The sequence below is a fragment of the Hemicordylus capensis genome, chromosome 2, assembly GCF_027244095.1.
Source record: "Hemicordylus capensis ecotype Gifberg chromosome 2, rHemCap1.1.pri, whole genome shotgun sequence".
NCBI classification, from domain to species: domain Eukaryota; kingdom Metazoa; phylum Chordata; class Lepidosauria; order Squamata; family Cordylidae; genus Hemicordylus; species Hemicordylus capensis.
In genome coordinates this window covers 171,579,745-171,606,156 of record NC_069658.1, presented here as the reverse complement: position 1 = coordinate 171,606,156, position 26,412 = coordinate 171,579,745, and the positions used below count along the sequence as shown (strand labels likewise).

At 45.2% G+C, this 26,412-nt stretch overlaps 1 protein-coding gene across 10 annotated transcripts in view; it reads right to left on the bottom strand.

Annotated features, from left to right (window-relative positions):
* Positions 1–2,682: 2,682 nt before the first annotated feature.
* Positions 2,683–26,412, bottom strand: part of MFAP5 (microfibril associated protein 5) — a 67,681-nt gene continuing 43,951 nt past the window's right edge. For 9 of the 10 annotated variants that reach the window (XM_053301331.1, XM_053301330.1, XM_053301333.1 and 6 more), the window contains 6 exons: positions 25,002–25,049; positions 23,683–23,727; positions 23,237–23,263; positions 21,282–21,369; positions 18,357–18,430; positions 2,683–6,805 (listed from right to left, as the gene is read on the bottom strand). In XM_053301331.1, the coding sequence (XP_053157306.1) occupies positions 6,684–6,805; positions 18,357–18,430; positions 21,282–21,369; positions 23,237–23,263; positions 23,683–23,727; positions 25,002–25,049 (404 nt within the window). In that variant the 3' untranslated portion in view covers positions 2,683–6,683. Of the gene's footprint in view, positions 6,806–18,356; positions 18,431–21,281; positions 21,370–23,236; positions 23,264–23,682; positions 23,728–24,128; positions 24,365–25,001; positions 25,050–26,412 lie in introns of those variants that run through there. The other variant, XM_053301328.1, reaches the window with a different exon arrangement.

The window sequence follows — 26,412 nt, the reverse complement described above, 5'->3', positions numbered from 1 at the left end:
AAAACCCTAAAATTACTAAAGCTAAAAGAGATAAAATAATGATAATATAATGATACAGTTTCTATTATAGAAATACCCAGAAAAAATAAAAAGAGTATAAAATTGTAAATGTCTGGATTTAAAATTATAAAAAGCAATAAAAAGGCGGGGGGGCAATGAAATGTAGTAAAATGCAATAAAATGCAGTACAATGCAATAAAACAATAGGTATGGAGGCATGGGCAAGTGCAAGGTCAATCCAGAGTAATCAAGAATCAGATTAAGGGGGCTCACAGCCTAACATCCTTGATCGCAGCCACACAGAACCTGGCAATGCTATGTGTAATGGCAGGGTTAGAGTCAGAGAGCAACAGAAAACTGTAGAATTGTCTCGAATGTCCCGGGAACTTGCTTAGCAATGGGAGAATGAGAGCGGCATGAATGTCTCTATAAAACAGGCAGTATAGAAGGACATGCTCAATAGTTTTGATCTGTTCTGAGCCACAGGGACATAATTGTTCTGCAAGTGAGATCTTTCTGTAATGGCCCTCTAGCACTGCTGAGGGGAGACCATGGCAGCAAGCCAAAGTGAATGCCTTTCTGTGGTTTGGGACCTCCAAATGAGTGAGATATGCTGCAGGAGAGGCAGAATCTCTAAGCGCCTCACTGGTATAAAATTTTGAGACACTACTGAGGTCCATTTGGCACTCAATGTCTGTAATGTGCTGCTTAATAGTTGCTTTTGCCTGATCGTAGCCCATGTTGAGCAGAGACAGTGGGGAGAGGCCCAGCGAAGCTAATTTCGCCTCAATTGCCTGAGACCAACTAGACTGATAATCATCATGCAGGGTTAGAGCAGCAAGACCAATTGGGCAAGAGGATAGTCTAAGCCAATAGGAGAGAGTGGCCATCCATCTTGATCTAGCCTCAATCTTGATCTGGCCTGTCTCCAGGTGTAGGGTGGCATTGGAGACACATCTTGGAACATGGAGAGCTGTCCTCAATAACTTGGATTGTGCATGTTCCAGGGTCACAATATTGGGAAAAGGACCCAGCTGAGTGCCATAGAGAAGTTGAGCTAATGACTTGGCTTGAAACAGTTTGAGTGCTGCGGGAAAGTAGTGGCCTCCTCTTGTACGCATAAATTAAAGGATGGTGGAGGAGTTTCTCTGTGCATTTAAGGCCACATGTTCTCCATGGGCTTTTCTAGAGCCACCAGAATGAAAGACTACGCCCAGGTACTTAAAATGAGCCACTTGTTCAATCTTATGTTCCTCAATCCTCCAAGAGTGGATCTTGGGCCTCCTAGCGAAGGCCATGATTTTAGTTTTGTGATAATTGATTTCCAGACAATCTTCCTTACAGTACAGCATCAGGGCCAATGGGAGTCCTTGAGAGGATGGCAGTGTCATCCGCATATAGTAGGGTGGCTATATATCTCCCCGAGTGCTTTGGAGGGTGAAAATCAGTATTGCTGAGCTGGGCCACCATTGAGTTGATATAAAAATTGAATAGGAGTGGGGCCAAGATGCATCCTTGCTTGTCACCCTTCTCTGTTAGAACAGCACTTGTAAGGTGACCTTGTGGACTACATCTCACCTTGAGTGAAGTGTCTAGGTGCAGAGTTCGAATGAGACATAGCAGGCTCTGGTCAGTGGTGGAGGCCTCCAGCTTCTCCCATAATTTGACACGTGAGATGGAGTCAAATGCTGCCTTGAAATCAATAAAGGCAGCATATAGAGAAGTGGCCCTACAGGAGGAGTATTTCCCAATGAGGTGCTATAGAACTAAGCATTGATCGATGGTGGAGCGTCCCTCCCTAAAGCCTACTTGTTTCTCAGCAAGGAGCTTTTCCTGTTCCAGCCAATCCCTAAGTTTCCCATAAAGATGACTTGCATAAAGTTTACTAATGGTATTGAGTAGACTGATAGGTCTATAATTGGCAGGATCATCGCTCTTTTTAAAGATGGGGACAATAAATGCTACCCCCAATCCTTGGGGATTTGGCCATTCGTGTCAATGAAGTTAAAGAGCAATGCCAAGATAGGGGCCCACCCGTCCAGATTGTTTTTAACAGCCTCCGATGGAATGAGGTCCTCACCTGGAGCCTTTTCCAGCTTCAATTTGGCAACAAGACAGTGGATCTCTGAGGTTGACACCGGAGCCCATGCCGGAGTGTCCTCAATGGCACATGGGGAAACTTTGCAGATGGCGGAGGGATCTTTGCATAAGTCATAGAAGTGTTTCTCCCAGGTCCCTGGATGAATGTGACAGGCCAGATGATTTGGCCCATAGCTGGGAGGAGACTTTGTGAGACACCAAAACATGACCGAGTCCCTGGATCTAGCAGCCTGGATTAATCCTGTCCAGGCATCTTTCATGGCCTCCTTTTTCTTGAGGGCCAGCAGATGCTGAATCACTAGAATGATTGTGCAAACCCACAAGAAGGCAGGAATCTCATACTAATCTCAGGACGCAAACCGACATCAGTAAACTTGGCATGGGTTCATGCAATCGTGCTAATGTTGGTTACCAACTATAAACTTAGATGTGAATGATTGTGTGATGTTACCAGACTATTGTGTAAAGTGTGAAAAGGTCCAGTGAGTATAATTTTTTTAACCAAGATGGCAGAAGAATTAAACAAACCCAGATGAAATAAAAGACAGATAGAAACCAGAACATGGATAAGCAGAAGAGCAATAGGAAATCAATTTGTCTTTTAATGTTTGTGTGCCTATTTCATAAAATATGAGGTTATATAGTGATCTTTTGTAGAAATCTCATTCTCTGACCCTGCATATGGTACGACAGTGAAGCAGCATAAAAAATATCTTACATTCTCTCAACCATATGAATGTGAGTTTTATATATCTATAAATTGTACAATAATTATGCAATACATTCATATATGTTTACATTTGATTCTATATTTGAACAGAACAGAATTAAATCTATTATATAGGTGCCTTCTAAAAACTGATGTGTAAAACTGATCTGTACCAACATCCCAGTATGGAAAAAAAAATCACATAGATATTCTCTATACTGGCAGGAGGGTTCCCTTGTTGTTGTTTTTAACTCCTGTGCTTTAAAAAGCAGCCTAATGAAAACATGTAGGTGGTGAAGGTTTTCCTTTCACAGAGATAAAGTGATGAAAAATCCTCATCTACTTAAGTTCTGCCCATTAGACTGCAGCTAAAGAGTCAGCAGAAGGCTGATTTAAAAAAAAAAGTCAACAACTCTACTAATAAACTCCTCTACCATACAGTATATGGGCTGATTCACACATGCGCGCACACAAATTCACCATTCACTGTCTGTAGGCATCAACGTAGTAGCTTGCATGTGTTAATGAGTGCCCACAGATTACTTATCACAGGGCTTTCTCATCACTTCTTTCAACAATATTTTTCAACAGAAACTGCTCACACATTCACTTGAAATTCATGAAGTGTTGGGAGAGATCAAGTGATGCATTTATGTGAACTTGCTATACGCCTTAACTGCACCCTCTTTGACAGTCATCCCCTGTACACATATGGGAACAAAGGACTAGTTCACACAAGCATTGTGATGTGGGATATGCATTGCTAACTTTCGGCATGAAAGCTATTGACAACCTGGTATATGTCAGATCTGCAGCTGACTTCCTTATGGGAGCTCTTGAAAACATGGGCTCAACAAGGAAGTGGTGAGTGAGGCACAACCCTGACACATATCAGAGAATTCACAAGACCAGGTCATATCCCAGGTTATAAGTTGAATATCCTGGTTCTGTGTTACCTTTGAAACACTCCTCTCCCTTTTATGATTTTGTCTGTGCCCACATTCCCTGGAGAATGGCACTGCTATTTGCCACTGTCCTCCCTCTCCCCTGCCCAGTTTTCTTTAAATCTGATCGTATGTTTTCTGCATTTATGAACTGTCCATATTAAAACAATGCACACCTAACTGATGCTGGATCTGCTTACTTCACAGCACAACTGAGGACAGTTTGGGCCCCTATGAGTAGTAAGAGCAGCATCTGCCTCACTGCAGGTCAGGTGTAGTTTGCACAACATCATGTGGAGCAGAAGTTCTTGGGTTCAGATGCAGGAGGATGGATGTGGAACCTGCAGGTCTGATGCTGGCATCAGCATCACCCTTCTCCAAATAGCTAGTGCAGATGTGGCCCAGGGGAATTCACTGGTACTGGAATTCACTGGTGCAAGTCCCACTGACGTGAATGATGGTGGAACATCTCTTGTTCATATCAGTGGGGCCTGAGCAAGAGAATTTCTTGGTGGATTGCACTTTATATCACGTGGACATCAGTTTTGCATCAGGCACATTACCTATTATTGGGAAGTTAATCTAAACAGGCGTTTACACTCCATAAGAAAATAAGGGGCTTCTATATGACTCAGCCAAGTGCCTTATCTATTGCATTCAGTTCAATGGACACAACTGGAACAGGAATGTGCTACACAATAAAAGCTATTGTGCTACACAATAAAATAAAATAAACTTATAAAAGCATATAGCAATTTTTAACACACTATTGTTGTCATCAGTGCAGTGTTGATACACTAATTCAATGCAGAATCTCTCTCTATAAAGCTGCTTGGGCCTCCTTCACTGACATGGAACTCCCAGACCAAACCATGAAAGATATAAACATGCTTTTTTCACCAGTAAGTTCAGTTGTCCAGACTACCAAAAAAGAAAAGAAAATTCTGAACAAATTCATTAATGTCCTGGAAAATGTGGAAAAACTCTCCCATTGGAAAAGCATGGGTTAGAGTTAGGGTTACAGTTCAAACAAACTTTGGCAGTTTTCTTCGATAATTTTAGACACAGAAAGTCTAACTTAGACTTTGTGGTTCAGGAGGCATGCTTGCAAACTGCAAGCCATTAGAAACTATAAGAGAAGTGGCACATTGCTGGTTTACCAAGAAAACAGGAATAAATTAGTCTTCTATTTAAAGATATATGGAACCATCACCATTGGACATGCTTAATCTAGGAGGAAGGTGAAGGATGTTTGCAAGGGAATTCTGTACTTCCACAGAAGAAAATGAAATGACACACTATGGTTAGGAAGAAACAATTGCTTTTTTGGAGATCTGAAAATGGAGAGCGGAACCACAGCTCAGTGGCAGAGCACACGCTTTGCGTGCAGAAGGTCCCAGGTTCCACTTCCAGCATCTTAAAAGGACAGCATGGCTGGGAAAGATCTCTGCCCAACACCTTGGAGAGCTCCTGCTAGTCAGAACAGACAACTCAGTACTAGATGGATCAATGGTCTGATGCAACATCACATGGCTTCTATGCTCTGATGAGAAAGCCATCATTGCTCAGAGTGTATAGACTCAGTGAGGAATTTTTGGTTGTATGGGAGCAAACAACTAGCTGGGAGGAGGGAGAAATGATTATGTGGGAGACAAGAGCTGGAGAGGACAGTGCTGTCCCACCCAGTTTTCATACCCAGCATTTGACCAAGGTAGGAGGAAAAGCTGTCCTACCCAGCTCCTCTCTCCCACACAATCATTTCTCCCTCCTTCTATCTAGTTGTTTGCTCCCACACAACTGAAAATTGGGAACATGCACAGCTCCCAAACCTGGGTAGGACACCTGTCCTATAGAGTTTTTAGTTGTGTGAACACCCCCATTGTTTCTGTTCCTCTGTTATCTGTCATCAAACTGATTTTTCAGGTGGTCTTGTAACTTGATCAAAGGCAATAATAGAGCACAAGAAAAGAGAAGGCATGGCATGTGCAATGAGGGCTCTACAATACCACTTTCAATTCTCTTGCAAACTAGTGTCCAGCCACAATGTGTTTCTATCACTGGCCCAGTGCCCTAATGACTTGGCTTGCCTCCCAGAGATGTAAGTGATGCATGCAGACTAGGCTTCCTTCCCACTGCAAGAGCAAAATAGAAATTAAGTTGGGTAGTTCCTAGATGTTGGCATTTTGCACTCCAACCCTCATTTCATTCCTGAAACAAGGAGAGAAAAATTCACACATACCTTAAGATAGGAATTCTCAACCTTGGGTCCTCCAAAAAAGATCTTTTTGGCTGAGGATGATGGGAGTCTTAGTCTGACAACATCTGGGGACCCAAGGTTGGGAACCCCTGCCTTAAGGCACATTTATTCAACATGCGGTGGAAAAGTGGGATTGCAACCACCCTGCCCCCAAGCTTGTTCACAAGACAAGCACATGCATTTAAGCTTATACTCAGATATGTACTTCTTACCCCTTGGTTTTGCAGAGCAACTACTGTGCACTATTGGCCCTATGCACAGTGCATGCACAGGGCCAATAGAGATCTATGCCTGCATACATACCACATTATAATTAATATGTACAGGCAAGCTGGTCCTGAACTAGGAGGAGGCAAGTCAGGGAGGGGAGCAGGGCAGACACAATCTCACTGCCCCACACGTTGAGTATACAGGTATGTTAATTGTGCAAGATAAGCAGCTGTATTTGAGTTAGACAAGAGATAAGTGAGAGCAAATGAGGGTCTTGGTATCACATCTCAAAGGTGACATTTGTGGCATGCAGGCAAGGAAGCTTCCTGCACTGGAGCACCTCTCAAGAGGAGAAATTGCAGAAAGGGGACAAACTTATGTTGTGTTATCAACAGTGGACTGCTTGGGTTCAGCATGATTTCAATGCCTCCTCTTCCTCTTTATCATCACTACAGTTTGCTGCTCATTGAGCATCAACAGTATTCAGCGGTTGGTTTTGAGCCCGTCGGCAGAGTGGTCTTGGGGGATGACCAGTGCGGCGTAGGCGGCGTGGTGGCAGGCCAGCCATCTGGCGGCAGATTTTCTCTAGGAATAGACCAGAGAGAAAGGGATGAAGAAGGGGTTGGTCACTCAATGCCACGGACATGCAAAAACAGGCTTACAGCTACCCATGGGTGGTGCTCTGCCCACTCCCTCAAGCAATGAGAAGGCCCAAGGATGCCTCACTACTCCGGCTCTGGCTTTCTTTAGAAGAGAGATCATTGGAGACTTATGGTGCTTTTGGAATATTTGGTGTATTGACAAATATACAAGCTGAGCATTCCAGCCCCTGCCAAATTCCATCTGTCTGTGCCTGCCTCACACCTAGCCTGCCCTTCCTTTTCACTGGCCATATGGACTGAGGTGGGTGGGGCTGATGAGCCACCCTCGTCCACTCTCATGCCATTGCCCCTCCCATCAGAGGAAAGATACAGGTATCTTGCAAGACTGTTCAAGGCTCCTCCCTCCAGGGCACTCTCTCAGCCATTGAGAAGTGTCAGCCGCCCTCCTGAACTATTAGCCATTTGGCCAGCTCGCATTCATAACCATAATGTCAAATCCATTACATGCAATGTAACTGGATGGGGTGCAGTCCCGGGATCCTTCAGAGCATTTTCGAACTCTGCAAAGGCAGAAAGGCTATTTGGAGCAGTGAAACAGTTAGCAGGGAAGTGCTAGATAATCCCTTCATCCCTCTCCCCCTCCCCAGCCACATTCTAAATTCCCTTCCCGCAAAGCCATTTTGATAAAAAAAAAAAATAAATAAAAAGGCACAAGCATTGTTACATGTTTAACAACAAAATGGGGCTGTCCACATGAGCAGCCCTATGCGGGCTTGCATAGCCCTACTCTGGTAGGGCTTCAGTTCAGTTTCTATTTTGGTCACAGACCAGCATAAAATCAACAAACAGCAGCAGATTGGGCAATAAAAACTTGGCGAAACTTACAAACGATAAAACAAAACTTGGCCACATTAACAGAAACCATTTCTTTAAAACTGGACAGCAAAACTCTAAATAAAATTGATCGATGCGGCCAGGCAAATTCTTTAACAAGGGAGAAATAAACTTAGAATGAGTATCCCTGTAAAAGGCACAATAAAGAATAACATTGGCAGTGGTCTCTATATCGCCCGAGCCACAAAGGCAGGGCTGCTTGAGTGCAGTGCTGGGATCAGGCCTGATCCTGGCACTGCCCCACTGGGTAGCCTGAGTTTTGTACTCAGGTGTTTACTGAGGTAGAAAGATGTGAGTGCACCCTTCTACCTCGGATCCCGGTCATGTGACTGAGCACCTAGAGCACCCAGCTGTGGGGAAATCCCCCAATGCACCATGCTCCTCATGTGGTGCATTGTGGGATTTCTGGAGGCCAGGCTGCATTTCCCCAGCCTCCAGATGCCCACGCCGCTCCCAGCAGTGTGGCTCGTTTGGGCACGGAAGTGGCACAGACTCAAGGAAGGTGAGGATTGTCTGGGGGAAGGTAGGTGCGATCCTGCCATCCCGCCCACCTTCCTTAGCTTTGCATCATTCGGTCATGTGGATGACCTTATTATGTCATTTGTCCTTCACTCAGACTATTCACAGTGTAAATAGTGAGTCAGGATGGAGTAAGGTCAAAACACACTTTTAAGAGGCAGGCTTCCAGCCTCATCTTTCCAAAAAACAGATGTGGTGGCCTGATCCTGATTGGAACTTCAGCACATGAAGAAGTCAACTTTTTCTCTGCCTGCCATTTTCCTACTGAACATTACTCCCTTCTCCAAAGCTGCTTTTTGCTCCTGATGCAGCAAATGGATAGGAAGTGCTTCTAGTTGGAAGCATGCCTATTAAAAACACATTGTTTGTCGCATTTATATACTGCCCTATATAAAATCTCAGGGCGGTTGACAGTTTAACAATCAGCAATGAAAACCTATAAATCATATAAAACCAGGGGCGTAAGGACGGTAGGGCAGGCAGGGCACGTGCCCTAGGCACCATAGCAGGGAGCGCAAAGTGCCTGCTATGCCCTGCCCCCGCCACCCCACTCCCAGCGTCGGAGACGCGCCCTGCCCCCCCCCTACTGCATTGGAGACGCGCCCCGCCACCCCACTCCCAGCGAACACTTGTTTATTTCAGGCAGCGTTTGCTGCCTAAAAGCGTCTATTCCCCTTTCTCTCCCTCCAGAGAGGGAGAGGAAAGGAAGAATAGATACTTTCAGGCAGGAAGCCCTGCCTGAAATGACGCTGAATAGCTTCACATCACATGTGAAGGGGCGTGGCCTCGAGCTCCGAAGAGCTTGAGCATGCTTTTTGGAGTCATTTCAGGCAGGATTTCCTGCCTAAAAGCATCTATTCTTCCTTTCTCTCCCTCTCTGGAGGGAGGTAAACAGCAAAGGCTGGCTGAAATAAACAGCAAGTGCTTATAGCATTCATCAGACTCCACGATAAGAGGGCCAGAAGGCTGTTTATAATAATAAACAAGATATCCTTGATTACTGCTATGCAACAGGCAAATGATAATTCCATTAGTTCCTTCAGGGTCTAGGTAAATGGGACTTAGCTTTGTATGCAAAAGATATTCCGTACACAAATGCTGCAAACCACAATTTCCAACAGAGGAACCCTTTCAGTTGCCAAACTTAAATGCCTAAATACCACAGCGTGCAAAGTCCTTTTGCATTGGAAACTGTCATTGTCATTGTGTTTTAATCAGGGTTGAGAAAAATGGATGTTTTTAACATTAAAAATCTGATTATTTAAAATTTAAATCTGATTTTTTAAAAATTGAATTGATTTTTTTAATTTAAATTTGATTTCATTTTTTAAATTTGTTTAAAAAAAAGAACCTAGGTCAAAGATATCATTATGCATAATAATCATATCCTCATTATATTATATGAACATGTTAAGAGCAGTATATGAGGGTAAGAGATAATAGACCTGATCAATCCTATTCTGAAGGTGGTGTACATGCAGCACACATACATAGTCAAGCCCTTCCCTGCCACCCCCAGAGTGCAGTGACAAAAATGGTCAACAAATTAATTGAGGATTTGGGATGATGGAGTAGACCTGAGTGAGGAGAAGTTATAAATTATTATAAATGCAAGAGATGGGGGTGGGGAATAGAAAGGGAAAACAAACATGAACAAATTAGTCATGCAATCCTGAGGAAATGATTTTGGAGTGTATCCTCCACTGTAGAAGGGAAACACCTAACATGGCAGCAGGCGGTGAAAGAGACCTCATTTGGGAACCTTTTAATGACATTTTTGTGGGTAAGACAGGCACGTGCGTGAAATGCAAACAGTGCAACAAAGAAATGCAAGGCCCAGTTGCCCAAATGAAACAGCATTATGAGAAATGTGTACCTATTACAGTGTGTACCTATTTTCTAAAAAGAAACTCACATCTATCTCTGAATATGTATTAAGGTTATATTAGATTATTAATTTGTTAATTAAAAGATTAACGAGCTTGACTTGTATTTTTGAGCTGATATTATGGTGAAGTTATCTGAAAGATGGGCATCAGATGTTTGAACAGGGGCGCAATTTCAGTGCTTGCCCTAGGTGCTATTTTCCCTAGATATGCTTCTGTATAAAACAGATTTTATTTATTTAGTTATTCATTCATTCATTTCATTTCATTTCTATAATGAATATAATTTGGAGACACATCTATTTTGAGCTTAAAGCTTGATTCCACCGATGCCAAGTAAAGAAACAGAGAATCAGATGTGCAGGTTCCAATTTCAAGATTACTTACTTTTGGCACCAAGTTTCATTCATACAAATTATGTGACATTCCTAATGAGCAGTAGTTTATTCCAGCAACAGTAATCGGAATTTTTATGATACATTCAGGTATTCAAAGCATTTCACATAAATGATTTCTGTAATATTTATAGCAACTCTGTGGGGTAGATGAGTATTATTATCCCCATATTGCTGATGAGGGGCTGAGGCTAAAAGACAGAAACTGGCCTCAGGCAAATTTATAGCAGAAGGGAGAGTGGAACTGAGGAGTTCCCTGTGCACAGTGCAGTCTCTTAGCCACTACACTTCACCAGGTGGCAGAGCTGTAAGAGAGCGTACGGATTCCAAGAACCCATGTGCTGATCTGCTTCTGAGGCCACCTCAATCACTTCTGGGGCCACCTCGCTCACCCCTTCTCCTCCCCACGGCACTCACTGCTCATCTTGCCAGCTCCAGCATCCCCCGCACCCTGTGGTGGCGGTACGTTTCCTGGCCTCGCAGCAAATTTGGCCTCTGCACATTCATGGTGGTCAGGCAAGTGCCATGCTGACCACTTAAATGGCTGCCGCACATGCGCAGAAGCCCACTGAGCAGTGTGCGTAGTGGCTCAAATCTGTGATTTGAGCAGTGGCTCAAATCTGTGAGCCACTGGGCCAGGGAGCCCACCATTGCCACAGGAGGGGATGCCAGGGATGGCAAGGTACACAGCGTGCCACCACTGCCACCACAGGGAGGGCAGGGTACCCATGCAAACACAGGCCCTCCCTATACCACAGCACTATACTACACGTGTTCTCAGTTTATTTCTCCCCATCCCACAATCTGGAAGTGCAGACAGAAGCAGCTCTCCCATGGGATGAGATGAAGCAATTGCCTCAGGCAGCAGATTACTGGGGTGCTAGTGAGGTGGAGATGCCTTCCTGCCACCCACTTTAGAAAAGTACACACAAGAGGGAGGCCAGCATTCAGTGCCCGGCTTCAGTCACACAGAAGACTTGAGCCGTCAGTTAGTACAGAAGTGGAGTGCTTTACTTCTACCATTTGGGAGTATAATAGATGCAAACACATTCCAAAGATATTTAGGATTATGACAGCAGGCAGAACTGGAGGAGATATAGCTCATTATAAATTATTTCCAAAACAATCAGCTGATTGATTAACAGATTTGTTCCTTTTTAATATCCATTTACATCTTTGGTAGACTGTTATGTTCTCCCTTCAAACTTCTTTCTTCCCACACTCCTGGAAGTTATCCAGACATGGCTTTCCGAGGTTCGAACCTACTCTGCAGCCGAATTGTGGCAGTTTAATTCAAGGGATTAAATGGCCTGTTCACATAGTGTCATGTGTGATGTGGCTCCTCTCCGCATTCCCTGCAGATATTTTTCCTGTGTGCATTCCCACAGCTTGCTCTGGGTTTTTTTCCGACCAATCACATCCCACAGGAGAAGAAGAGAGGAGGCAAGACGCCATGCCTGCCTTCATTATTATTATCTTTAAAATTATTTTGACAGTTCCGCAAGATGGACTAGTCAAAACAACAGAACGCTTGAGCCAAATCTGACCCCAAATCTGAATTTCATGCCTATTCTTTGCTGACTTTTATCATGAACTTTGTCACTTGCCTTCATGACTGCCTTCATCACTTAATGTTCCCCTCCACCCCACCCTCTTATTTAGAGGGCCAGGGAAAGCATGAAGGCTTAGAAGAGCAGAAGAAGCCCACTTTTAACATTCCCATTCGTGCTTGCTTTTAACTCCGAAATTTCAACTCCCCTTCAGCTTCACATTAGGGAACACTGACAAGACAAACTGCCATGCAGCGCCCTCTGCTGACAGTTGCTGTTCCGGAAGTTCAACAAGGACATTTTTAAAAAACACAACCACCCCGCCCCCCGCAAAGTGCAAACTTGGGGCAGGGGGAGCCAAGTTATCAGTAATGTCCCCTTCACACATCTCAAGAGAAGTGTCAGGGCATATCCGAAACCCCGATTTATTCCCCAAAAGGCGCAAACAGCAGATTTTAAAAACTCAAGCATAATTCGGGCTAAGCTGGAAAGTGCAAGGAAAACCCCGAATCATGTGTGAACTACTCTCTGATAACTTGCATGGAGTTCAGGGCAATCCAGACAATGTGTGAATGCACAGTCCATATTCCGGAAGAGGTGCAAGCTCAAAACCCCATGCGGAAGACTTCCAGGAGCATTTCCAGATGGGGCTTTTCATCCGCTTCTCCTCTGGAATGGAGAATGTGTGTTCACATATTGGCTAGATTTACCCCGAAATTCCTGCTAGCTATTGGGGAGCACTTCACACATGATTTGGGTTTTTCATTGCCCGTTAGAGCATAGCATGATTTATGTCTGGGTTAAAAAATCCCCTTTTTGTGTGGGTTTTTGGGGGCAAATTCAAACTCTCAGTAAAGCTGTGGTAAAACATGCTGTCTGGAAATGCTCCAAGGTGTTTTCCGGACTATGAGATTTGCAATGGGTAAAGTGTTGCAAAGTGTGATGGAATAGTGCAACAGTATAAAACTGATAGTAAAACATTATTCAGTGCTTTGTTGTAGGCTGGTGGCCATTCATATTTTCTGTCCATTGCAACGTGTTTTCAGGCAGGACTGTCCATATTCTCCTTAAAACATGTTTATCTGCCCCCTGCTCCTGCTCCATTTGGGCCAATGGAGTTGCGGAAGTGGGGTGACATGGGATTTTTTAAAAAAATCTTCTCGGCTTGCACAGATCTGCCAGCAGGGGGAAAGCGCAGTTCCAAAACAAAAATCTAATTTTGTCTTGCATAAATCCAGTTTTGCGCAAGGAATAACTTGTGGGGGCGGGGGAGGAATTAAACAAGTTCTAGTAAGAACTAATCGGCCTACTTTCCTTTCACTGTCTCTACAATTGAACTAAATGTAGTTCAAATTGAGGTCCACAAGTTAGATCTCTTGCACCTCAAATATCCATGCATCCACCGTCTTGGATCGGGATGGATGACATCATTACAAACTGCACCACTGAGGTGTCCCTGTGTGTCACTCACTACAACGGTACCAAATTGGTTCAAATTGGTTAGACAGTCAGTGCATTTGCACCTCAAAAGTTCACACATCCACCATCTTGGATTGGGGTGGATGGCATCACCACAAACTACACCATTGGGGCATCTCTATGTGTCCCTACAGCTGTAGCAAATTTGGTTCAAATCAGTTAAGCGGTTCACAAGTTAGCCCACTTGTGCCTCCAAAGTTTAACCATCTGGCATCTTGAATCAGTGTGAATGACATCATCACAGACTATGCCATTGAGGTGTCCCTGTGTGTCATTCACTGCAACTGTACCCGATTTGGTCCAAATGTCTTAGACAGTCCACAAGTTAGCCAGTTTGTGCCTCAGATGTTAACACGACCACCATCTTGGATTGGGATGGGTGACATCATAATCTACACCATTGTGGTGTCCCCATGTGTCCCTACAGCTGCAGCAAATTTGGTTGAAATGGGTTAGGCAGTTCACAAATTAGCCTGCTTGCACCTCAGATGTTCATGTGGCCACCATTTTGAATTGATGACATCACCACACACCACGCCATTAGGGCATCCCTATGTGTCCCTACAGCTGTAGCAAATTTGGTTCAAATCGGTTAAGCGGTTCACAAGTTAGTCCACTTGCACCTCCAAGGTTTATGCGTCCGCCATCTTGAATCGTTGTGGATTACATCACCACAAACTACACTATTAAGGTGTCCCTGTGTGTCACTCACTGCAACTGTACCTAATTTGTTTTAAATTGGTTAGACAGTCCTCAGATTAACCCACTTGTGCCTCAGTTGTTCACACGGCTACCATCTTGAACTGGAATGGATGACATCATCACACACCACACTGTTAGGATATCCCTATGTGCCCCTACAGCTGTAGCAACTTTGGTTGAGTGGTTCACAATTTAGCCCATTTGCGCCTCAAAAGTTTACGCATCTGCCCTCTTGAATCAGTGTTGATGACATCATCACAAACTATGCCACTGAGGTGCCCCTGTGTGTCACTCACTGCAACTGTACCCAATTTGGTTCAAATGGGTTAGGCAGTCCACAAATTAACCCCCTTGCACCTCACATGTTCACATGGCCACCATCTTCAACTGACATCATCACACAGCACACTGTTAGGTCATCCCTATGTGTCCCTACAGAATAGCAAATTTGGTTCAAATCAGTTAAACGGTTCACAAGTTAGCCCACTTGTGCCTCAAAGGTTTATGTGTCCACCACCTTGGATTGGGGTGGATAACATCATCACAAACTATGCCATTGACGTGTGCCCATGTGTCCCTACAACTGTACCCAGTTAGGTTCATATTGGTCCAGGAATTGTGAAGTTGATGGGGCTGGGGACACGGACACACACACAGAATGCTGGGTGATCTCATAAGCCTACTGGAAAATAGGCTAAAAAAGAAAAGAGGGGGTGTTGGGTGCATGAGGAGATCTTTTGGGGTGGGGGGAAGGGAATCCTGTGGTGAGCCAGGAAGGGGGAAAGACAGGAACTAGTGCGCCTCCAGAGAAAGAAAGAAAGAAATCGGAGGGGAGGGGAGCGCTCCTCCCGTTAGGGCTGTGGCTTGCACAGAATGAATCATGACTCAGTTCAATGGGCTTCCTTTTAAGTAAGTGACTGCCTTGTAGTAAGCAAGTGGGATTGCACAGAAGTAAATGATTTAGTTCAATGGGCTTCCTCTTCAGTAATAAGTACACTAGAAAGTGTTGCATTCAGAAATCTGCTCAGCTGCACTAGTATGAGTCTCTGGCCAAAGTAGCAAATTAAAAGGGGAATGCACAAAAGAACCCCTGTGGAATAATAATAATATAATAATAATAATAATTATTATTATTATTATTTTCCAAGGGGACTCACTATCCCCTCTGTTGTTTGTAATCGCCATGACCCCACTTTCACAAATACTAAATAAATACTAAATAAAATAGGCCTCGGATACCAAACATCTAAAACATCAAGTAAAATAACCATCTGCTGTACATGGACGATCTGAAGTTGTATGGAAAGTCCCAGTCAGAAATTGAATCACTGCTAAACACTGTCCTTATATTCAGTAGCGATATAACAATGGAGTTTGGACTAGAGAAGTGTGCTGCATTAATAATGAACAGAGGAAAAATAAGAAAAACAGAAGGAATAGAACTGCCCAATGGAAGCAAGATCAAGAACCTGGAGGAGAAAGAACATTACAAATACTTGGGCATTCTCCAGGCTGATAACATTGCACACACTGAAGTTAAAAGAAAAATGGGCAGTGAATATATCAGGAGAGTTAGAAAAATCCTCAAGTCCAAACTCAATGGCAGGAACACCATACAAGCCATAAACACCTGGGCTATACCTGTTATCAGATACACTGCAGGAATAATAGACTGGACCCAGGCAGAGCTAGAGATGCTAGATCATAAGACCAGGAAAATAATGACCATCAATCATGCTCTGCACCCCCGCAGTGATGTCGATAGTCTATACCTCCCTCACAACTCAGGTGGAAGAGGAATGCTGCAAGTCCATCAAACAGTAGAGGAGGAGAAAAGAGGACTTGAAGAATATATCAAGGACAGTGAAGAAGAGGCACTTCAAATGGTCAATAACGAGAAACTATTCAACACCAATGAAAGGAAGCAGGCCTACAAGAAAGAACAAGTCAAGAACCGAGCAGAAAAATGGAAAAATAAGCCCCTTCATGGTCAATATTTGCACAATATAAGTGGAAAATCAGACATCACCAAGACCTGGCAATAGCTTAAGAATGGCAACTTGAAGAAAGAAACAGAGGGTTTAATACTGGCTGCGCAAGAACAGGCACTAAGAACAAATGCAATAAGAGCAAAAGTAAAAAAAATCCACAGCAAGTGCCGCCTTTGTAAAGAAGCAGATGCAACAGTGCACCACCTAATCAGCTGTTGTAAAAAGATCGCACAGACTGACTACAAACAAAGGCATGACAAGGTAGCAGGGATGATACACTCAGGGGCGTAACTATAATAGGGCAAGGAGAGACAGTTGTCTGGGGGCCCACTGCCTTGGGGGCCCCCCAGAGGCAAGTCACATGACTGACTCCCCCAGCCCCACACCCACCCGGGCTTCATTCAGTTGTATTCATCCTCCGAAATTGATGTGAATGTTAAGACCTGGAGCTAGCAGAACAGCATGTCTTTCTCTAGGACCATTTAAATGACTTGCATCGTCCACAATTTACAAAGCCCTTTAAAAATAGGATGTGTGTGTGTGTGTGTGTGTGTGTGTATGTGTAGACTTTTACTATGCTTTTTGTTACCACTATTCAGCCTCATTTAAGATTTCTTTACTTCATGAGCTGAGCTTCGGGGGGGGGGGCATTTTAAAATCTTGTCTCTGGGCCCACTCCAACCTTGCTACGCCCGTGGATACACTGGAACATCTGCAAAAAATACAAGCTACCTGTAGCCAAAAATTGGTGGGACCATCAAATTGAAAAAGTTATCGAAAATGAAGATGTAAAAATATTATGGGACTTCCGACTACAAACAGACAAACATCTGCCACACAATACACCAGATATAAGTGTAGTCGAGAAGAAAGAAAAACAAGTTAAAATAATCGACATAGCAATACCAGGGGATAGCAGAATAGAAGAAAAAGAAATAGAAAAAATCACAAAATACAATGATCTACAGATTGAAATTGAAAGGCTGTGGCAGAAAAAGACCAAAATAATTCCAGTGGTAATTGGTGCAGTTCCAAAAGACCTTGAAGAGCACATCAACACCATAGGGGCCACAGAAATCACCATCAGGCAATTACAAAAAGCAGCTTTACTGGAAACAGCCTATATTCTGCAACGATATCTAACCCTAACAACAGCAACAACATTGACAATAAAATTCAGCCATCCTAGGTCCTTGGGACGCACTCGATGTCTGGATAAAACAAACCAGTCAATAACAGCTGTCTGACTGTGTAAACAAGAAATAATAATAATAAAAGCCCTCCGATCTCCTCCCTCCCCTTCTGTGTTGACAAGCTCAAGATATATAGCGGAGGAGGAAGGAGGTGTGGGGTTTGGGATCTGTGGGGAAGAAAGGAGGGGAAAGCCGAGATTTCTCCCTGCCTGTTTCTCTCCCCGCAGCGAGGGGGCAGAGGAAGCAAGCACAGGAGGGGTTGGGGGAGATGGCGGCAAAGAACTGTCCGTACTGCAACATGCTGCAATGCATAAACTCTGTTGCAAGCCTTCCTACCATGGAAAAATACAGCTACTTCCCTTCAACACGATTACCACATTTTAGGGCCATAACACATCATTCAAATTCGAAACAATGTATCGGAAATATGGACGGCGCCCTGCTGACAGCGCAGCGAGCACAATGTCAAAACACGGGCAATATCCATCTTATTTATTTATTATTTCTCTGTGTAAATTGCCCTGAGCCAGTTTTGGAAGGGCGATATAGGAATCAGTCAGTCAGTCAATCAGATAAATAAATAAGGGGCACTTATGGGACTCATGGCAGTGTGTAATCTGGGAAACGACCAGCAGAACATACTCAAGGCCTTCAGTTTCTTCTCATATATTTTTTTTCACCACCTAACCTTTTTAATGTGGTTTCCCTCCCCCTCTTTCTGCCCCCATTTGCCAGCACTTTTCTTGGATGATGGTTCCCAGAGCTGAATACAGCCATTCAAGTGTGGTCATGCAACTGTGACACATGTCGAGTCATAAACCATTTCTTTTTCTCTAAGGAAATTACTTTGACCATACAACAGTTACCTTCCTTTCAGGTAAGCAAATGCTTTGAGGCCACAGTCTCCATTGGCATATTTACTCACCCTGCATAGCTTCATCCTCTTTGCAGACAACACGAGAGCAGATCTCCTTGTTTATCATGTATGTTCGACGAACACTGATCAATAGAAACAAGAGTGCAGGGGGTGGGGTAGTGAGAGAGACAGTGCAAGTATACATCCATGAGAAATGAAAAGTCATATAGGGAAATAACTGTAGAGCAGGTGCAGAGTTATAATTGGGCAGGCGTGTACAAGGAACATGCACTGCCTTGCCTCGGGGGCTGCGTCCCTCTCATGGTCTTGTGGTAGCAAAGATGAATTGTCCCCTTTGCTAAGCAGGATCTGCCCTGTTTTGCATTTGAATGGCAGATGTGCAAGTACTGTAAGATGTTCCCCTCAGGGGATGGGGCCACTCTGGGAAAGAGCATCTGGATGCTTGCATGCAGAAGGTTCCAAGTTCTCTGGCATTTCCAAGATAGGGCTGCCTGTCTTGCCTGCAGCCTTGGAGAAGCCACTGCCAGTCTGTGTAAATACTGAGCTAGATTGACTAATGGTCTGACTCAGTATGGCAGCTACCTATGTTCAACACCTATGTTCAGCACCTCTGGGGCCACCCAGCCTCTCCCCTCCCTCCTCTGGCCACCCGGCTGCTCCTTCTGCTGTTGTCTCCCCTGCTTGCCCACCTCACCTCCACTGCCGCCTCCTCCACCAGCTGCTACCTCTTCTCATCCTGTCTGTCTTCTCTCCTCTTTCCCTCTCCTCCTCCTCTGCCCATGTGAGACTTGGAAATGCATGGGCAGAGGAGGAGGAGGAGGAGGAGCAGGAGGAGGAGCAGGAGCAGGAGCAGGAAAGGGTCTCTTTCCCATGTCAGCCTTCTCTCCTCTTCCTCTGCCCACGCAAAGCTTGGAACAGTTTCCAAGCATGGCTTGGGCAGAGGAGGAGGAAGAGGAGAGGGAAAGTGGGAGTGGGCAGGGTGAGGGTCGGTGGAGGCAGGTGGGCAGCAGAAGCGGCAAAAGGTGTGTGCACCTGCCATTCTTGGCTCACCACCATGGGGGTGGGGGCTATGGACTGGTGGGGGGGTCACATGCTCGGGGTGGTGGTGAACAGAACACAGGCCTCCCCTGGCTCCCCAGGACTGGCTATGCCAAGGAGTAAAGATGCAAAACCTAAGGGCCAAACTACTATCAATAATCTGAAACTGGACACAACTACAGTTAAACTACAGTTTGAAACTACATATTAGATATACACATGAGGAACAAAACTTTAGCAGACATATTTTTCAAGAAAAATCGCTTCAGCAGAGCAGTTATTTGTAGCAGAAAAGAGGCAATGTGGTGGAAAGAAAGAATGGAATCTTCATCCTCTAGCTGCCCACTGGTTCTTACTAGGAATTGCCACAACTGTTTTCCCTCCCGCTGCGCTTCCAGTCTTGGAACCACATAAGCAGCTTGTATGTATGTCGGGTGTGTGTGTGTGTTAAATATGGAGTAGAAAATGGTGGCAGACAGAGTCCCAGTGGTAATTCTTCACAAGCCCCTGAGTTTCTCATGTCTTCATGAACTTGTCTTTTTGCCTTCCTACTCCAGTTGTGCCTTCCTGTTAAGCTCACGATTCTTTTCACAGGCCATTAAAACAATCTAAGCCAGCCCCCTGCCACAACGATGGTGCAACAAAAACTCTGCATCAAGTTCACTGTGCATAATCTACTCACAGAATTTGGGATATCGTTATACAGAATTCCAAAAAGTATTGAAACAGTTCACTCTGACAGCATCTGGATCGATCTTCTCAAGAGTCGACTGTTCCAAGGGACCTTGGGAGCTTCCACAAACACCATATTTCTAAGGGCATTTCTAGATGGGCTCCTTATAGCACCTCTCGCTCATTTGCAACTCTGTTTTGAGCACAACTCACTCTGTTTGCAACTCTGTTTTGCAAGTAAAGTTTCATGACTACTTCAGTACTAGAATGAGTTTGTGCACATTTGTAGCACTATCCAAAAAAGCTTATCACCAGAAGAAAGAGATGGAACAGTTGTGCTGACAGTCGTGCCCATTGTTCAGATGTATAGCCATTTTCAGAAAAGTCAGAAAAACTTCTCCCTTCCCAGTGCAAATTCACACAGTGTTCAGATGCAGAGCAGGGTCCTTCCACAGTTTTTGCAGCTCCACCTGCTGGCCAGCTCTTGCTTTCTGAGAAGAAATTATTATTACTTTTCTGAGGAACATGGAAAAGGGCTGGTTCCTGCTGGCCAGCAGCTAGGGCTGCAAAACCTGTGAGAGGACCCTGATGAGCACAGCATGAATTTGCACTGGGAAGGAAGATGGAAGCCAGTGCTAGTGCATGGAGGGTGAGCAAACTTGCAGTTGGATCTCACATACAAACTAGCTTCGGCATCAGGAAGAAGCAACACATAGCACCAGGGGCGTAACTATAATAGGGCAAGGGGAGACAATTGTCTGGGGGCCCACTGCCTTGGGGGGCCCCCAGAGGCAAGTCACATGACTGACTCCCCCAGCCGCACACCCGCCCGGGCTTCCTTCAGTTGTATTCATCCTCTGAAAGTGATGTGAGTGTTAAGACCTGGAGCTACCAGAACAACAGGTCTTTCTCTAGTACCATTCAATGACTTGCATCGTCCACAATTGACAAAACCCTTCAAAAAATAATTTAGGATGATATTCTATTGTGGCACGTAGGATATAAATAAAAATATAAATTATATTCTGCTTTTTGTTACCACTATTCAGCCTCATTTAAGATTTCTTTACTTCATGAGCTGAGCTTCAGTAAGGGGGGGCCATTTTAAAATCTTGTCTCTGGGCCCACTCCAACCTTGCTACGCCCCTGCATAGCAATTCTTATTGCAGTCTGGGAGAAGCCTTAGTCTGGATGTTGCCCACATTCTGGAAGTACCCTAAAACAAACCTTGGTTTCTATCAGAGAAACAACAGACTCCTTTACCTGGTAATACACAGGTAACTGATGCATTGCTTCACAGGCTTGTGAACAGAGTACAGTCGTGTGCAAGGAAATTGCTCTTCACGGCATTCTGGAAGCAGACAAAGAGGGACATGTTCAGTCAATGTCACTAAACTTTGTGGAATCTGTGATGTTGATAAATCAACTGGATGGATACAAGTGGGAGACCAAGAGGTCAAGAGGCCAGGTGAGAAATTTCCTGCCCAGCACATTTACAGACTTGGGACTAGCTTGCAGTAATTTCTTGGCAATTGCCAGGATGATAATGGGGATTTTTCCTATGTCAAAATTTGGTGTCTTGTCAATTGTTACTCAGACAATACCTATTGGGGGTGGGGTGGGATCAATGCTCCGCTGTTACAATTTTCCTAAAAATAGTATGTTAAAATTAGCTGCAGATTGCAATCCTGACTGAAAACGCTCCCCCATTGGCTGATGCAATTATGACATCATCCTGTTTCCCCAGTTAGTGGAGCCTTGTTCAGTTATAAAAGGCTGTACATTAGTACAGCCATCCAGAAGCACACCAGAAATCCTGCTCTGGCATGTCATTCACCTCCCTTGTTGCGCTGCTCATGGAAATGGCAGCATTTGTCTGCAGAAGGAAGCAACGTAACCAGCATGGCAGGCACTTCCATGATCAGCAGCCTGGATTGCCTCAGGTTGCTGATCATGGAATCCATCACAGTTACAGTGCCTCCCTCTGTAAACAAATGCTGCTGTTTCCATGAGCAGTGCAACAAGGGAGCTGCATGACATACTGAGACAGGACTTCTGACCCATGTTTGGAACGTGAACACTGCTTTACATGCTTTCCTTTGAATACCTGTACAGGGCTTTTGCCTAGTCACAGTAACTGGGGAAACAAGATGATGATGTCATAATCACATTACCCAATTGTGCGGGGTTAGGGTTCCAGTACGGTCCCCAGTTTCCACTCTTGCCTGGCTAATTTAAAAGTACATTTTATTGAAAACTGTAAAAGTTACAACAATGTTTCTTGTTTTTCTACCTATTGAGTATGTAACTGAATGCAGTTATGGGACTGACACTGAAATCTGAGAGTTAGGAAAAATTCCTATTACTAGTGGGCCTGCACGCAGAACATCTGCGCGGGCGGGCCGGGTCCTGCTGCCGCAGCCGGGCCGAGTCCCGCCGCCACCAACTCCGTGCTGCTGGGCTGGGCCGGGCCGCCCCCGCCGCCTCACATCTGCGGCCGGGCTGGGGCCCGCGGCGGCGGCGGCTTGGTCGCCGCTGCCGCAGGCCAAGTGCCGCTGCTACTGCCAGCGGGCCGAGTGCCGCCGCCATGGCCAGCGGGCCGAGTGCTGCCGCTAGCGGGCCGAGTGCCCCCGCTGCCAGCGGGCACTCCTGGGTGCGCCAGCCAATCAGGCGCCCCCGCAGCCCAGCCAATCAGCTGGGCTGCCGGGACGCATTTTTCCCTGGCACACCCAGGAGAATTAAATATATAGATGGTTCCCTGTTGCATACTGGGAGTTCATCTTATCAGAAAACTGAATTTTCTGCAAGTACTCTGCCCCACTGAACAATTTTGTCACCCCTAATGATATTTTGCAAGCAACTCATCATTACACTTGTTGAAATTGGAGGATTTACACCCACGTGCTTAAGGCAAAGCTATAGATGGTGTCACAACCTCTCTTTGACATCATCCATTACTCCAAGGTCTTCCCATTTATTTTGCAGCTGGTCTCCACTGGAGAGTGTTGCATGAACTACTGCACCATATAGAATGCTGATACGATGAAACCAGGGTCCATATCACAAACCATTTTAAAAGCCTCCTAGTCTGCCAGTGCCAGGATGTGAAATTGGATCAGGAAAGGCATCCCATCAATGAATAAAACTCCAGTTATGCAGAGTGGTTGGACAGAGGAAGATGAAGGAGAGTAAAAGGGGGTAGATAAATCTAAGCTTACCAGATGTTGTTGTTGGACCACTGTCATCTGGAATTCCAAAGGGAAAGGGGTTATCATACACAGTAGGTTACCATACAACTGTTCCCCGTAGGGGCCGCTGAATTGAATTGAAATGATTGAAACAATTGAAATGAATTTGCTCCTAAAAATTGGTGATATGTATTCATTGAACATCCAAATATTCAAATAGAAACCAAGAATTCATGGAACATTTGATATCTGTGCTTGATATCTGGGGAAGTTAGATTTCAAAATGGGATCCTTTGACAGTACTTGTAACATGCAATTGTGACTTGTGCCTGCATGATATCCATGTTTACAAACATATGTTCATCTTATTCGTTAAAATACACACTTAAAACATCTTAGGCATACACTTTAAAAACCCCATGGGCAAACTGGCCCCCTCACTAGCAATGGCTGTGGAGAAAGAAGGAATAACTCACCTAAGCTGCCTGTTGGATCAGTGGTCAGTTCTGTATCTAGCTCCCCTGGAAAAAGAGACAATGAGCCTGTAGGCATCAGTTTCTTGATGTTCCTCTGTGCAGCGTTGACATATCTAGCTGCTGCATTTAGAGCAGACCTGGGAAAGGTCCTACTCCTTGATTAGACCGTGACATTGGTGGCCATTTCCCCCTCCCTCCATTTTTTGCTCCCCTTGGAGGCTTTTCAGACAGCAGGCATTACCACGGGTTTACTTCGAGGCTTTACTGTGAGTTTGGGGCATAACAAATACTCCAACACAAAAAGAGGATTTTTTTTTTTAAACCCCAGACATAAATCAGGCTAGGTTCCAATATGGAGGGGAAAACCTGATTCATGTGTGAAGTACTCTCTGAAATATCTCATGGACTCCAGGCTAAATCTGGCAGATATGTGAATACACACCCACCTTTCCAAAGTAAAGTTGTGGTAAAGTCGCCATCTGAAAATGCTCTTGGAGAAGTCTTCAGTCCCCCTTCTAAAAAATGTCCAGAGTTGCCATATAGCAACCAGTTTCTGCCATGCTTAAGAGAAATAGCGGCAAGACAGAAAGCAAGTTGCCTGAGAAAAAGAAAGAAAAAAGAAAAGAAAAGGAGAACCAGAATGACAGAGTTAAGACACATGGGTCCTCCAGATGGTTGACGCTCTTACCCCTAGACCTTGGCCTCCAAGGTCCAGGGGGGGCCTCCAAATGGCCAGTGGAGCCTCCTGCAGCCACCCTGCACCTGCCCCGTTGTGCCAAACCTCCGTTTCCCCGCCCCCATAATTTCAGCCACCATGTGCGCAGCCGAGGGGTGGCAGCCGGGGTGTGTTTGTGAGCCGAGCAGGCCTCCCCTCCCCACAGCAGCGGCGGCAGAGCGACTGCTGGGTCTGTCCATCCAGCCCAGCGGCTCTTGATAACTGCGAGGCACTCCAGAGTGCCTGTGCAGCTGAAATAGATCACTGCAAGCAAATAGATCACATGGCAGCTGAAATTAGGGAGGGTGGAATGGTGGTTCGGCGCGGCAAGGCAGGCGTGGGATGGCTGCAGGAGGCCCCCCAAAAGCAGGTTTCGGGGTGGCCTCACGGCGGGACCAGTCTGGGCTCCCCAATTACCTAAGTGTGCCTGTGCTGATAGGTAAGTGCCCCACAGATGAGCTGAAGGATCTTTGGGTGTCCCCCCTCCCTGAGTTTTGAGCTCACTTGCAAGAGTGATGCCACTCCCTGCTTTTGAAGGTATTAATGAAATTGCATGTTTTCTTCCCTATTGCAGCAGACAGGACTTAGCAAAATGGACACCTACCTGGGCCTTGAGGAACTTGCTGAGCAATGGCAACAGGCAAAAGCCAATCTAGAGAGGAGGGAGGGGGGAGATTATTTCCGTTCTGTAATATATATGCATTGACATAAAGAGGCATGTACAAAGTCGTGATGGCTTTTATCTCCTTCCTGAGGCAGGATGGAGCTGAAGTTTCCAGACTGCTAGAATGAGACAGTGAGAGTTTCAAAGTTGTTCGTTGGAGGAAGAGAAAGAGGAACTGAAACTAAATGTGTACTGTTTTAGCCGTGCTCTTCTGTGTTGCAGGATGGCCTCTCTTCACTAGCTGTTTTTGTAGCCAGGTCATTGACGTTAAACTGATTAATAGCCTCCGATGGGCAACATCTCTTCCAGACATCTGTGATATAGATTAATAGGGCTAGCGTCCTAGGAGATCTGTGACTGGATTCCTAATGTTTTGTCATAATGTTAAAGCAACCATGGGTAGCTGCTAATTTGGAGAAGCTGTGCTGAGAAGGAGGATTAACCTTCTCCCCCTTGGATTTCCCCATCAAAACTGCCCCCAAACATAAACAGGGGTTTGCGCGTGCGCGCGCACACACACACACACGACACTGTGATGCTCCCCTAAATCATATTGGCAGCTCACTTTGAGGTTTTTTGTGTATTTAATTTTCTTCCTAGTAGGTTTATAGCCCACCCTTGAGTGCACAAGGGGTCTCAGGGCAGCTCATATCATATAAAACTCTACAGAAGGAAACAAGCTGAGCCACAACAGCAGCTAAGACTTTAGCGCTGAATATTAAGGCTGAAGAGCCTTTCGCTTGGGTCTGTGTGGTGACCTCCAGCTGACCTTGACTGTTTCCCAGTCTATGCCCATGCTTTTCAACCCAGCACTCTGCAGGGTTGCAACCAGGTCAGGGGGCCCCACTCAGTGCCTTGATCAAATGCAAAAGCAAGCACTCAGAGACAAGCCCCTGCTTTGTCAGGGACCCTGCATAATATGCTTGGAAAAACTGGGAAAATCTAGGCTGCAGGAGGCCTTTCCACCCTGTTGCCCTTGTCAGTCAGGAGTGGGACCTTGGGGGAGGTGATATTTGATGCTTCCTCACTGCACTACAGTCCCAACAAAAACCACACTCCCAAAGTTGCAATTAGTCCTGAACAAAACAACTGAACAGTTGAAAATGTCCTTTCTAGGGCTAATATCGGCTGCAGGAGTGATTTCTGTAAGGGCTGCAGCATGGCAGGCAAGAGTTGCCTGGTGAGTCCAGATGGGAATAGGGCTGTAGCTCAGTGATAGAGCCTCTGCTTTGCATACAGAAGATCCCAGGTTCAATCCCTGGCGGCATCTCCAGGTAGGGTTGGGAAAGACCCCTGCCTGAGAGGCTGGAGAGCTGCTTCCAGTCAGTGTAGATAATACTGAGCGAGATGG